A 14,258-nucleotide genomic window follows, 5' to 3' on the forward strand; every position below is an offset into this window, starting at 1 on the left:
GCTGGTTCCTGTCAGTAAACCCCCATCACACCTGGCAGGAATGTACTGGAGAACTTTGCAGATTTTTATAACTTATTTCAAGGCATATGACAGCTGGCCTGCAATATTGAATGCAGTGGGTAACTGTACAGCGCACTGTATAACTGAACCATATACAGACCAGTCAGATCACAGCTTTGTTGCTTGACCACTGGTGAATTGTCTCCTAATAATTTTAGGCATGAGGGACATTTCATCATGTGCAGTACTTCTCAAGAATCTATCAATCATTTGACTTGCTAGCAAATAACTCACTGATGACATCAATTTATTTCCTGTGCATTGGAAATAGCCATCATTTATTTTGTTAGAGAAGAGTTTCCAATAAATAAATGTAAGGAATAATTAGAATCATAGAATCCTACAGTGTGGCCCATCATGCCGGCACCAACCACAATCCCACCCAGGCTCTATCTCCATAATGCCATAAATTTACCCTAGTTAGTCCCCCTGAGACAAAGGGGCAATTTAGTGTGGCCAATCCACCTAATCAACACATCTTTGGACTGTGGGAGAAAACTGGAACACCCGGAAGAAACCCACACAGACACAGGTTGAATGTGCAAATTACACACAGTGACCCAAGCTGGGAATCGAACCCGGGCCCCTGGCGCTGTGAGGCAGCAGTGTCAACCACTGTGCCACTGTGCTGCCTGTGCTTCTTTGAAAACTTATTTATTGTAAATTGAAAAAAAAATTCTTGTGCTGTGCTGTACCTGCAGTATGTAAGATGTAATCTAGATTTGGAAGGGGAAACATCAGTATGAATCTGATTCTTGCTGGTATATGTGTGCTTCCTTGCTGAAGTAGGTTCAACTGAATATGCAGTTACGTACACTCTCTAGGGTGCGATGTGAAGAATGGTCATTTGGCATGGGCGCTGGATGGAGACTTTTGTTTATGGATCTACTTCCAGCACAATTCCAAAACTTCGAAATAAGAAATTTGAAGGAGATGGGGAAAAGGAACAAAACAAACCTGTTTTGCACAGCTTTTCTCCTGTAATTGCGGGGCCAACGTAACTCAGAATTATTAGATCACCTTAACAATGTTTGTATGGTTGATCTTGGGATATTGTCCATGTTCTGCCATTTCGGTCTACTAGCTTCACCTGCTGCTCAAACTTTCATCCCACTACTATGGAGTATCAGCACAAGTGGTATTTGCCAGTAACAGGATGCTCATCAAGCCAAAAAGATCTTCTGCCCATCATATGGACTAGTAATGTGGTATATGAACTTCACTGCCAGTGTAATGCTAAGAATGTAGGCCATACATCCCAAACACTTCATCAAGCAGCCTGTCTCTTCTGCTGTTTACAACAGGAAAGGTACACACTGTACCTCAGCAGCCTGTGCTCGCAAAACACAATATCCAACATTAGATGTGATTCTGCAATTGGATGACTGTTAAATAGTTCTCAGTGTGCCAACAGTTGTGCTGACAACACTCGTTAACCATGCTCAGTTTGGAATTTTTGCGTGTACTGGAAGCTACGTATAATAATACCGCGTTCTTTGCAGACAGAAAGGACAGGTACACAAATTGTGCTTGTTTCAGCTAAACAAAATAAGTGATAGCCATTCACAGGTTCATTCCTCAAGGCAATGCCTATTCAGTTAACGGTCAGTCACCATTTACTGGTGCATTCTACATGGCAAGGCTTTTACCAGTCAGACTCCACTTGCCAATTAATCAGCTCTCTTTTTTTCCAGACTTTATAAAGTTTGTTTCTCCTAACATTGATATTTTTGTGATTATCCTGATGAGTACAAGACAAAAAAATTCAACAAAATGTCTTTTCTGGCAGTGTACCACCAAACCATTTATTCCTTTGAGATAATTGGCTAAATGATTGTCAGGTTAATATTATTCAGCTAACTTCCATCTTCACATGCTGTGCTGGTAACTGCCCAGCACTGATAGGGCTGAGCTTCAGTTTACTCATCAATATTGTTTAAACCTGATGAGATAATGTGATTTGTATAATATTTAGATTCCTGTATTCTTGGAGAACCCAAGCACTGTGCTTTGATTTTTATTGTACTCGCCAGCTACTCTAGTTTTTCTTGATTCCCAAAGACTTTTGCTTTGTGTGCTTTTACTTGGAGGGAAGGGTTTCTGAGATAATTTGTAAGAGATGAAATTTGTGTGGTATGAGCCATTTTATTACACATGAAGTACAGCACAGAAATAGGTCATATAGCCTAACCAGCCTATGCTGATTGTTCCACTCTAGCAGCCTCCTAACTTTTCTTGTCTAAATTTACCATTGTAACTATCTAGAACAAAGAAAATTGCAGCACAGGAACAGGCCCTTCAGCCCTCCAAGCCTGCACCAACCACGCTGCCCAACTTGACTAAAACCCCCTACCCTTCTGGGGACCGTATCCCTCTATTCCCATCCCATTCATGTACTTGTCAAGACACCTCTTAAACGTCACTGCCGTATCCGCTTCCACTACCTCCCCCGGCAACAAGTTCCAGGCACCCACTACTCTGTAAAAAAAAAAATCTGCCTCATACATTTCCTTACCCCTCGCATCTTAAACCTATGCCCCCTAATAATTGACTCTTCCGCCCTGGGAAAAAGCTTCTGGCTATCCACTCTGTCCATGCCTCTCATAATCTTTAGACTTCTATCGGATCTCCCCTCAACCTCCATCGCTCCAGTGAGAACAAACCAAGTTTCTCCAAGTTCTCCTCGTAGCTAATGCCCTCCATACCAGGCACCATTCTGGTAAATTTCTGCATCCTCTCCAGCGCCTCTATATCCTTTTTTTTATTATATAGTGACTAGAATTGCAAGTAGTTAAATCTTGTCTAACCAAGATTTTTCTTGAGTTCTACTTTTCAATCTTACTTTTTATACCTATGCAAAAATAAAATCTAGTGCTTGGCCTGCTTTCTCATGACTTTGCAAACCTGTGACACAACTTTTAGTGATTGATGTATTTGTACTTTTGTTCCTCTAACCAACCTAGATTTGCACTTTCCAAGTTAGTGACCTCCCGAAGTGTATGGTGTCGAAATTTGCTGATGACACCAAGATTGGGGGAACGGCAAATTGCGCGGAGGGTGTGGAGAGTCTGCAGAAGGATCTAGATAGGCTGGGTGAGTGGGCCAGGAACTGGCAAATGGAATTTAATGTTGGCAAGTGCGAGGTGGTCCACTTTGGTAGGAATAATGGTAGGAAGGACTATTACTTACGTGGTGAAAAACTGCAGCAGGCAACGGTGCAGAGGGACCTCGGGGTCCTTGTGCATGAGTCGCAAAAACCCAGCCTGCAGGTGCAGCAGGTGGTCAGGAAGGCGAATGGGATGCTGGCCTTCATAGCGAGGGGGATTGAATATAAAAGTAGGGAGGTCTTGCTGCAGCTGTATAGGGCATTGGTGAGGCCGCAGCTGGAGTACTGTGTGCAGTTTTGGTCGCCGTACTTATGCAAGGATATTTTGGCCTTGGAGGGAGTGCAGAGGAGGTTTACTAGGCTGATACCAGAGTTGAGGGGGTTGAGCTATGAGGAGAGGCTGAATAAACTAGGCTTGTACTCGTTAGAGTTTAGAAGAATGAGGGGAGATCTCATTGAGACGTATAAGATGATGAATGGGATGGATAGGATAGAGGTGGAGAGACTCTTCCTGCTCAGAAAGGACAGTAGGACTTGGGGGCACAGCCTCAAGATAAAGGGGGGGCGGTTTAGAACGGAGTTGAGGAGGAACTTCTTCACTCAAAGGGTGGTGAATCTCTGGAATTCTCTGCCCGTTGAAGTGGTGGAGTCTGCCTCGCTAAATATTTTTAAGACGCGGGTTGATGGGTTTTTGATAAGCAAGGGGATTAAGGGTTATGGGGAGAGGGCGGGAATGTGGAACTGAGCCACGACAGATCAGCCATGATCTTATTGAATGGCGGGGCAGGCTCGAAGGGCTAGATGGCCTACTCCTGCTCCTATTTCTTATGTTCTATACTTTCTATTAAAATGCACTACCTTCCATGTTGAACTTCATTTGCCAATTATTTGCTCATTCTGCAAGTTTATTAATGTCATCCTGTCATTTGTTGCAGTCCTCCTCAGTACTGACTATCACTCCCAAGTTGGTGTCATCATTTGGGGCAGCACAGTGGTTAGCACTGCTACCTCACAGCACCAGAGACTCAGGTTAAATTCCCAGCTTGGCTGACTGTGTGGAGTTTGCACATTCTCCCTGTGTCTGTGTGGGTTTCCTCCCACAGTCTGAAAGACGTGCTGTTTAGGTGCACTGGCCATGCTAAATTCTCCCTCCGTGTACATAAGAACATAAGAAATAGGAGCAGGAGTAGGCCATGGTGCCGGAGTGTGAGGACTACGGGATTTTCACAATAACTTCAATGTAGTGTTAATGTAAGCCTACTTTTGACAGTAATAAAATTAGTTTTAAGAACTTTTTTCTGCAAATTTTGAATTGGGTGCAATTTACTGCACAACTTGCCCTGTGTTTCACGGCAGCAGAGGGCAGCCTGCCATTGGCTGGCAGTGGGATCTTCTGGACCTGCTGTTGTCAATGGGGTTTCCTATTGAATGTATCTCTCACCATCAGGAAATCCACAGCAAGGGTATGCTGCCGGTGGGACCAGATCTTTCCACTAGGATGAATGACCATTAAGTTGTGGTCATCGTGTCTTTGCTTCAAGTCCAAATCATTGATGTAAATTTTGAACTGTACAGATTCACAGGGACACCATTTCATATCTTCTGTGAATAACTATCTTTTATACCCATTCTTTGCTTTCTGTCTTCAAGTCAGCTAGCAATCCATTCTGCTACTGGTTCCCTGACTCCACATTGTCTGATCTTATTAAATAGTCTAATACGGTTACCTTATTCAGGACTGTTTCAAAATCTAGATAAATTACATTTGAATATGCTACTCTGCTATGAGCAGCTTGCTTCCAATGTGCTTGATAACTTCCTCCACCAGAAGCCTGGGTAGGTTTGCCAACATAGTTTGTGGTATTCTTGGAAGTTTCCTCACATGTCCCTGATTTGAACCACCCCCTCCTCACACTTCTGTTATTGGTCCATCCCCTAGAGGCACTGCCTTCCCAAGCCAATTGGAAGAGGAACAGACTCTGTTACTCAGATGAATTAGTCTTTGCTGTTAATCAAACGTTTTCCCTCTGTTTTCAGTATTTTTATATTGAGTAAAGTGTTCAAAAATGGAAAAATTGTTTCATTTTTACTACTGCTGTGATGATTCTCCAGGGTTGCTTGCAGCAGGAGATTAATTTTCAATAAGAATTCTTAATTTCAGGGCAATCTGGAGGGTCGGCAACCCTCAGTCTTGATGAGAGCTTGCCAAATGCCCTTGTACTATATCTGACAGATTATTCTTGGAAAACTTAAGAATATGATGTTTGTGTGTATTTTAGCAACTTGCAACTGTTCTCTGATTTCTATTTTTGATTAGTCATGGTGAATGTTGTTAACTTTAAAAATCCTATAATTCCTTTTTTTTTATTTTGTCTTTAGAAGCTGCCTTATGTGTATAGAACCTGCAATTGGCACCAAGCTGCTCCCATACCATAGCTTTCAACTGTTTGGATTTGACTTTATGGTTGATGAAGATCTCAAAGTCTGGCTAATTGAAGTGAATGGAGCTCCAGCCTGTGCTCAGTAAGCTGCAGATTTGTTAATTAAGCTTTTCCCATAGTCACTTTGTTGTATTTTATGTGGCAGTTCATTAAATACTATGGCATGGCTTAGTTTATTGTAGATAAACTTGTATAGATAAGGGGGGAGGCAGTTTAGATTGGAGTTGAGGAGGAACTTCTTCGCTCAAAGGGTGGTGAGTCTCTGGAATTCTCTGCCCGTTTAAGTGGTGGAGGCTACCTCGCTAAATATATTTAAGTCACGGTAGATAGGTTTCTGATAGACAGGGGAATTAAGGGTTATGGGGAGACAGCAGGAAAGTGGAACTGATCCACTTCAGATCAGCCATGATCTTATTGAATGGCGGGGCAGGCTCGAAGGGCTAGATAGCCTACTCCTACTCCTGCTCCTATTTCTTATGTTCTTATGTTTTTGTATTGTCTTTATAAATGTTTTAATATCGAGCTGTGAATAATTTAGAAATTGTTTTCAATATTACTCTGAAAGATCTTATAACAGGAAGTGGGCCGTGGGGCTTTGTGGGAAGGGATTTTTTTTTACCCCGCAAAGTTTAAAAGGAGGCCTGCTGTAGACGGCGGGAAGCAGAGTGAGCTGTAAGGGCTTTGGATCAAAGGGCTTCGGAGAAAAGGGCTAGGTAAGTTTAAATTCTTAACTGTGTTTAGTCATTACTAAGAGACTGTGATGGAGGGGCTTGTGATGTGCTGTTTCTGTATGATGTGGGAGCTGGTGGACCCCAAAGTCCTTCCCAGTGACCATGTCTGCAGTAAGTGCTGGTTCCTTGAAGAGCTCCAGCTCAAAGTAGATGAGCTGACCTCTGAGCTTCAGACACTGAGGCTCATCAGGGATAGGGAGTGTAGCCTGGATAATGGGGTGCAAGAGAGATCCACACCCCCTAGACTGGTTAACTCTAAGGGTCAGGAACAAGAGGGTGCTGCTGGGGGGAGGAAGGAGGGAGGAGTGGTGAGGAAGGGTAAGAGGGAGGAGTGGGGAGGAAGGAGGGGGGGACCCAAAGGCGTCAGCCTCTCAATCTGCACAACAGGTTTGAGGTTCTTGCTCCCAGTGTGGACAAGGACGAGGGCTGTAAGGCTGATAAGCAAACTGTGCAGTGGTGCAGACACAGGACAAAGAGGAAGAAGTAAAGAGGAATGTAGTGGTTATTGGGGATAGTGTGGTTAAGGGCATAGACACTGTCCTTTATGACAGGGATAAAGAATACAGAAGGGTGTGTTGTCTGCCTGGTGCTCGGATCCAGGATGTCTCATCTGGGCTGCAGAGGAACCTGGAGTGGGAGGGTGAGAATCCGGTCGTTGTGGTACACGTGGGTGCCAACGACATAGGCAAAATGGGAACTAAGGATCTGCAGAGGGAGTATGAAAAGCTGGGAATTAAATTAAAAAGCAGAACCAACAAGGTGGTTATCTCTGGATTACTACCTGAACCGCGTGCAGATGGGCTTAGGGTAGATGGGATTAAAGAGATGAATGGGTGGCTCAGGGATTGGTGTGGGAGGAATGGGTTTGAACTTATGGGGCATTGGCACCAGTATTGGGGCAGATGGGACCTGTTCAGATGGGATGGTCTTGGTCTGAACCGTGCTGGGACCAGAGTCCTGGCGAATCGTATAACTAGGACTGTAAATAGGGCTTTAAACTAATTAGGGGGGAGGAGCGGGGGGTGCAGGGATGGGAGAAATTACAATGTCTAAAGTAAAAGAGAGGGTATGGGTACAGGCACGGGAAAATGTTGAGGATATCCCAATAATAAAGGGAGTAGGGGACATGAGAAAGGTTGGTGGCGTTCCTTCAAGTAGGGCCCAGACAAAGGCTGGGATAAAGACACTTCACCTGAATGCACGAAGCATTCGGGACAAAGTGAATGAACTGGTGGCGCAGATCAGCACAAATGGATATGATCTGGTGGCCATTACAGAAACGTGGTTGCAGGGTGACCAGGACTGGGAGCTGAATGTCCAGGGGTATCAAGTGTTTAGGAAGGATAGGTGGGAAGAAAAAGGGGGTGGGGTAGCTCTGCTGATTAAGGATAGTATCAGGGCAGTAGTAAGGGAAGATATAGGCTCCAAAGAGCAGAATGTGGAATCGTTGTGGGTGGAGATAAGGAACAGTAAGGGGAGGAAGACGCTGGTGGGTGTGGTCTACAGGCCCCCAAATAATAACTTGGAGGTGGGGCGGGCTATAAACAAGCAAACAAATGATGCGTGCAGAAACGGAACAGCGATAATTATGGGGGATTTCAATCTACATATTGATTGGTTGACCCATGTTGGACGCAGTGGGCTTGAGGAAGAGTTCTTGGAACGCTGCCGGGATAGCTTCCTTGAACAGTGTGTGACGGAACCGACGAGGGAGCGAGCTATCTTAGATCTGGTGTTATGTAACGAGGCAAGTAGAATTAGGGATCTTGTTGTGAGGGATCCTCTTGGGACGAGCGATCATTGTATGGTTGAGTTTTTGATGCAGATGGAGGATGAGAAAGTAGGGTCCCGGACCTGTGCCCTCTGTTTGAATAGAGGGGAGTACGATAGGATGAGAGAGGAATTGACAAATGTAGATTGGGGGCACAGATTGGTCGGTAGGACTGCTGAGGAACAGTGGAGGATCTTTAAGGAGATCTTTTTCGGTGCTCAGCAGAAATTTATTCCAATGGTGAAGAAGGAACGTAGGAGAAGGGATAATCAGCCGTGGTTATCGAAGGAAATAAAGGAGAGTATTTTGGGCGCTGTACTTACACAAGGATATTTTGGCCTTGGAGGGAGTGCAGAGGAGGTTTACTAGGCTGATGCCGGAGTTGAGGGGGTTGAGCTATGAGGAGAGGCTGAATGAACTAGGCTTGTACTCGTTAGAGTTTAGAAGAATGAGGGGAGATCTCATTGAGACGTATAAGATGATGAATGGGATGGATAGGATAGAGGTGGAGAGACTCTTCCCGCTCAGAAAGGACAGTAGGACTAGGGGGCACAGCCTCAAGATAAAGGGTGGGCGGTTTAGAATGGAGTTGAGGAAGAACTTCTTCACTCAAAGGGTGGTGAATCTCTGGAATTCTCTGCCCGTTGAAGTGGTGGAGGCTACCTCGCTAAATATTTTTAAGACGCGGGTTGATGGGTTTTTGATAAGCGAGGGGATTAAGGGTTATGGGGAGAGGGCGGGAATGTGGAACTGAGCCACGACAGATCAGCCATGATCTTATTGAATGGCGGGGCAGGCTCGAAGGGCTAGTTGGCCTACTCCTGCTCCTATTTCTTATGTTCTTATGATGCGTTTAGAGTGGCTAAAAGTAGTGGGCAAGTAGAAGATTGGGAGAGGTTTAAAAATCAACAAAGATTGACTAAGAAGTTGATAAAGAAAGGAAGGATAGACTATGAAGCTAAACTAGCACTAAATATAAAAAAGGACAGTAAGAGTTTTTATAAATATATAAAGAGGAGGAGGGTGGCTAGAGTGAATGTTGGACCCTTAGAGGATGAGAGGGGGGATTTAGTGGTGGGAGATGAGGAAATGGCTGAGGCCTTAAATAAATTTTTTGCCTCGGTCTTCTCAGAGGAGGACGCAAATAGTTTCCCGGATATTAAAGATAGAAGGATGGTAGGAGTTGAGGTCCTGAATGCGATTACTGTCACTAGAGAGGTAGTGCTTGATCGACTAATGGGACTGATGGTGGACAAGTCCCCAGGACTGGATAGAATGCATCCTAGGGTTCTGAAGGAAATGGCAGAGGTGATAGTAGACGCCTTAGTGATTATTTACCAAACTTCACTGGATTCCAGGGAAGTGCCAGAAGATTGGAAAACGGCTAATGTTATGCCACTGTTTAAAAAAGGTAGCAGGCAAAAGGCAGGAAATTATAGGCCGGTTAGTTTAACGTCTGTTGTTGGAAAAATGCTTGAATCTGTCATCAAAGAAGAAGTAGCGAGGCACCATGAGAAGAATTGTTTGATAGAGCAGACGCAGCACGGATTCGTTATGGGGAAGTCGTGTTTGACAAATTTATTGAAATTCTATGAGGATGTGACTAGTGCGGTAGACAGAGAGGAACCGATGGATGTGGTGTTTCTCAATTTTCAGAAGGCGTTTGATAAGGTGCCGCACAAAAGGTTGCTTCAGAAGGATAGGGGGCATGGAGTTGGGGGTAAGGTGTTAGTGTGGATAGAGGATTGGTTGTCTAATAGGAGGCAGAGAGTTGGTATCAATGGGTGCTATTCTGATTGGCGGTTGGTAACTAGTGGAGTGCCGCAGGGATCGGTGCTGGGGCCTCAGCTATTTACCATTTATATAGATGATCTGGAGGAGGGGGCTGAGTGTAGGGTGTTGAAATTTGCTGATGACACGAAGATAAGTGGAAAAGCAAATTGTGCGGAGGGTGTGGAAAGTCTGCAGAGGGATCTAGATGGGCTGAGCGAGTGGGCAAGGACCTGGCAGATGGAGTACAATGTTAGCAAATGTGAGGTTATCCACTTTGGCAGGAATAATAGTAGGAGGGATTACTATTTAAAGGGCGAAAAGCTGCAGCATGCTACGGTGCAGAGGGACCTGGGGGTCCTTGTGCACGAGTCGCAAAAACCCAGTCTGCAGGTATTCAGGAAGGCGAATGGGATGCTGGCCTTTATAGCGAGGGGGATAGAATATAAAAGCAGGGAGATCTTTCTGCAACTGTACAGGGCACTGGTGAGGCTGCAGCTGGAGTACTGTGTGCAGTTTTGGTCGCCGCACTTGCGCAAGGATATTTTGGCCTTGGAGGGAGTGCAGAGGAGGTTCACTAGGCTGATACCGGAGATGAGGGGGTTGGACTGTGAAGAGAGACTAAATAGACTGGGTCTGTACTCGTTGGAGTTCAGAAGGACGAGGGGGGATCTTATAGAGACGTATAAGATAATGAAGGGGATGGATAGGGTAGAGGTAGAGAGATTCTTCCTGCTCAGAAAGGACAGCAGGACTAGAGGGCACAGCCTCAAGATAAGGGGGGTGCAGTTTAGAACGGAGTTGAGGAGGAACTTCTTCACTCAGAGGGTGGTGAATCTCTGGAATTCTCTGCCTGTTGAAGTGGTGGAGGCTACCTCACTAAATATATTTAAGACACGGGTAGATAGGTTTTTGGTAGGCAAGGGAGTTAAGGGTTATGGGGAGAAAGCAGGAAAGTGGAACTGAGCCACTACAGATCAGCACAAAAGCAGGTTATTTGATCCAACAGGTTTATGCTAGTGTTTGGGCTCTGCATGAATCTACTCCTATTTTACTTAATGTCACAATTTCCCATCTCCCCCACCCCCCAATTAGATCAACACAAGCCAATGGAAATAAAGTATATCACCACAAAAGAGTTACTAGTAATAATTTTTGAGTAAACTGCAGGGGAAAGAAATCAAAATTGAAAGTAACAAGCTCTCAATGTCAAGTGCTTCTTCTTTATGATTTTAAACATCAATTTTATCATTGAGGGTGTTCTGTTTGTGGGTCCATGGCACTGGATTGTATCCTTGGTTTCAAAGTTATTGTCCATTCCCATAAGTGGACTTGCAATTGGGAGTGAGCCTTTAACTTCCTAATTTCAAGATGAAAGTAGTGAGGTGAGGAAATCAAACAGAAACTCTTTGTCAATATATTCTGGCTTACTATAAGTATTACTGGAAAAGAAGCATGCTGCTGAAGCTTTTCATCTTGTACTCATCAGGATAGACACAAGAATGCAAAATTTCAGAGAGTAGCAATTTATACTACATAGGAAAGGAGTGCTAATTGGCAAATTGGCTCTGATTGGTTAAGATATTGCAATGGCAAACACATCATTCTCCCATGCCTTTGTTTACTCAAAAAATGTGCAATGTCTGGACATATTTATTTTGCCTTCAGAGGCAAGTCCCTGCAGCAAGTATTCTTGAAAAATACCTAACCACCTTCTTACCTTGTGCCTTGGTTTTCACATGATGTTCAAAAGGCAGCTGTTTTTTCTCATAAAGTTCATAAATAGAACTTTCTTAAATAGAAATTTATATTAGACCTAGAGGTCCACTATGCACATTGTGAAGGCCCAGTATTGTGAGACTGTCTACTTTTGGCTGTTTTACAGCTGTCACTTTAGTGAATCTGATCAACAATCTGAGTTATACTGCCACTTGGCTATCACACATTGACAATATAGTATGATGGCACTTATACTAATTAGCTAATCTGTTTGTTTCTTGATGCTTATATAATCTTTGCAATTCTATAAAGGAACAGTAAAAAAATGCAACTTTATATCTGATCTAAACTACTTCAAGTGCAACAAACACAATTTGGCTAAATCAGCTGTTCAGTAACTGAAGGAAAGGTTGGAAATACTCAGATAATGCATCACTTGTAGAGAGAGAAGCAGAGTCAATGTTTCAGATTGATGATTCTGTTTCTCGTTCCACAGATGCTACCTGACCTGCTTGAGTATTTCCAGCATTTGTTGTATTTTGTTTTTGCTTCAGTAGCTAAATCTAGTTCAAAGAGTTTATATAAAATCATTTCTTGATGTTTTCAGGAAACTCTACGCTGAACTTTGCCAAGGAATAGTGGATGTAGCCATTTCCTCTGTTTTTCCATTAAGTGACTCCCCTCAGAAGCCGAGCCAACAGTCTGTCTTCATCAAATTGGGAAGTTAACAGAGTCGGTTTACGCTGCCACCTCCTCCTCTTCCCATCTCCATTTTATTTCGCAATCTGATAAATTATATGTTATCAGTATCAACTGAGTGCTGTGAATCATGCATATAAACTCAACACATAGCCCTCGGAAGTCTTATTAAGAGACCATCGCCTTCATGATGAAGAATAATTATGAAAGCTTTGGAATTATGAGATAATGTTGGTCACTTGTATAAATCAGCAACTTGCTAGATGTACAGCTTTGAGATTCTTGTTGGAAAATTACAATCAAAGCATGACAGTGGGAGCTGCTGTAAACTGGTACATGCTGCTTCAAACTGCAGAAATGCTGCAAAAATATGCTTTGTTTATTACAGACAATTAGCAGGGATCATGCAGTAGTTATCTTGTCATCTGTTTGTGGATTATGCGATTAGAAGTACTGTTCTGGACTTTCATTGAGGTATTCAATAATACTTCAAATTGAATACTGAAATTTTGGGACTATACTTAATGTGTCAACATTTTTCACAATCTGCTGCATTCTGCTAATATCACATATAATGGTGCATAGAGATGGATATCACTGTGACACAGTAAGGCCCAAACCACCTTGCAGTACTGTACTCCTTATGAGATGTAAATTATTTATCAGTCATAAACACTAAGCACTTCAGATACCCATGAACGAAAGTTATCACACAGTGCTTTCATTCAGATTATCTGTATACTCAAGTGTTCCTGTTTGAAATGCAGCTGATAGTGTGGATGTGAAAAAACAAAGAATTATACTTATTGTTTTTATTATATTGCAAACACTTAATCCTCTGAGAGGAGTTGAGGGGAGAGGGAGGGAGGGTGAGAAGGAATGGTATTTTAAAATGCTAATTTTATAAAGTGGGGGGAAGAATTCTTTCTCCCCTTTTCTGCCTTTCCTTTGGTTGCCATTTGTGTTGGAATCACTGCAGAATGAAACACACTGTTTTAAAAAAAAAATTAGTTCATTCTGTTTGCAGCCTATAAAAAGCCTGTGTACAGCTGACTAGGATTAATATGGCAGAAATTGGAAAATGGTAGCATGCACTAAATGCATTTTGTCCTGATTCACAGATTATGTATCTACATCACAGAAACTGCCCACCTCTCTGAAATTAATTGCTCTTTTGTTTAGCAAGTTAGAATAACAATTTTGATATTTCATATGTGTGGTTTTTGATTTTTTTTTTGTCGCCCTGCAATGTTTGTCCAGATTGTTGTTGCTGCTGTTATTTTATAATGCATGATTATTTTCATAGGTCAAATGTCTTTTTTTTGTTCTAGTATTTATGATTTTATTTCCTTTCCATGAGTAAAACTCTGTGCACTATTGAGGATGGAGGCATGTTACTGTCTAAAATGTTAAATATCAGGAACAACCTGGTTGTTACTCCAGAGTGGTTCAGGAGTGCTGTTCCAGTTAAGATCTTCCCATATAATATTCTCTATGGAATGCACTATAAAATGTTATCCTGTGTCACAGTCATCACAGGCAGATTATTATGATGACATGTTGCTATTAGTGCACGTTTCTTGGTATCTAACTTTAAAACAATATCATGAGGAATAAACAGAATTACCAATCATCTCCTGTCTTCATTTCTGAATCTGTGTCAATTGTTAATTTTACTTGGAAAGTAACCTTTTGATAGCTACGGCACTAATAATATTGTTCTCCGTTTCATTGTGGATTCCAAGGTGACAACTAAACGTTGCAACATTAAAATGAAATAGAGAAATAACATCAGGTAAATTTAAACTGAGAATTAAACACAACCAGGAGAGACTACCATCCCATCGGACTGAACTGCATTGGAATCCAGATCCTAGACATAACGGCCAGTGTCTAAATTGGTGCAAAAAAAGAAAGCTTTCCCACTGAAATTGTTCTAGCTCCAGGCTGTCGATATATTG

The 14,258-nt window shown here is 42.8% G+C and overlaps 1 protein-coding gene across 1 annotated transcript in view; it reads left to right on the forward strand.

Annotated features, from left to right (window-relative positions):
• Positions 1–13,939, forward strand: part of ttl (tubulin tyrosine ligase) — a 36,312-nt gene extending 22,373 nt beyond the window's left edge. The window contains exons 6-7 of the mRNA XM_080192953.1: positions 5,546–5,689; positions 12,206–13,939. Coding sequence (XP_080049079.1) covers positions 5,546–5,689; positions 12,206–12,326 — 265 coding nt within the window. The 3' untranslated portion in view covers positions 12,327–13,939. The remainder of the gene's footprint in view (positions 1–5,545; positions 5,690–12,205) is intronic.
• Positions 13,940–14,258: the final 319 nt, after the last annotated feature.

The sequence above is a fragment of the Carcharhinus amblyrhynchos genome, chromosome 7, assembly GCF_965287045.1.
Source record: "Carcharhinus amblyrhynchos chromosome 7, sCarAmb.v2.hapA, whole genome shotgun sequence".
In the NCBI taxonomy this organism is placed as follows: Eukaryota; Metazoa; Chordata; class Chondrichthyes; order Carcharhiniformes; family Carcharhinidae; genus Carcharhinus; species Carcharhinus amblyrhynchos.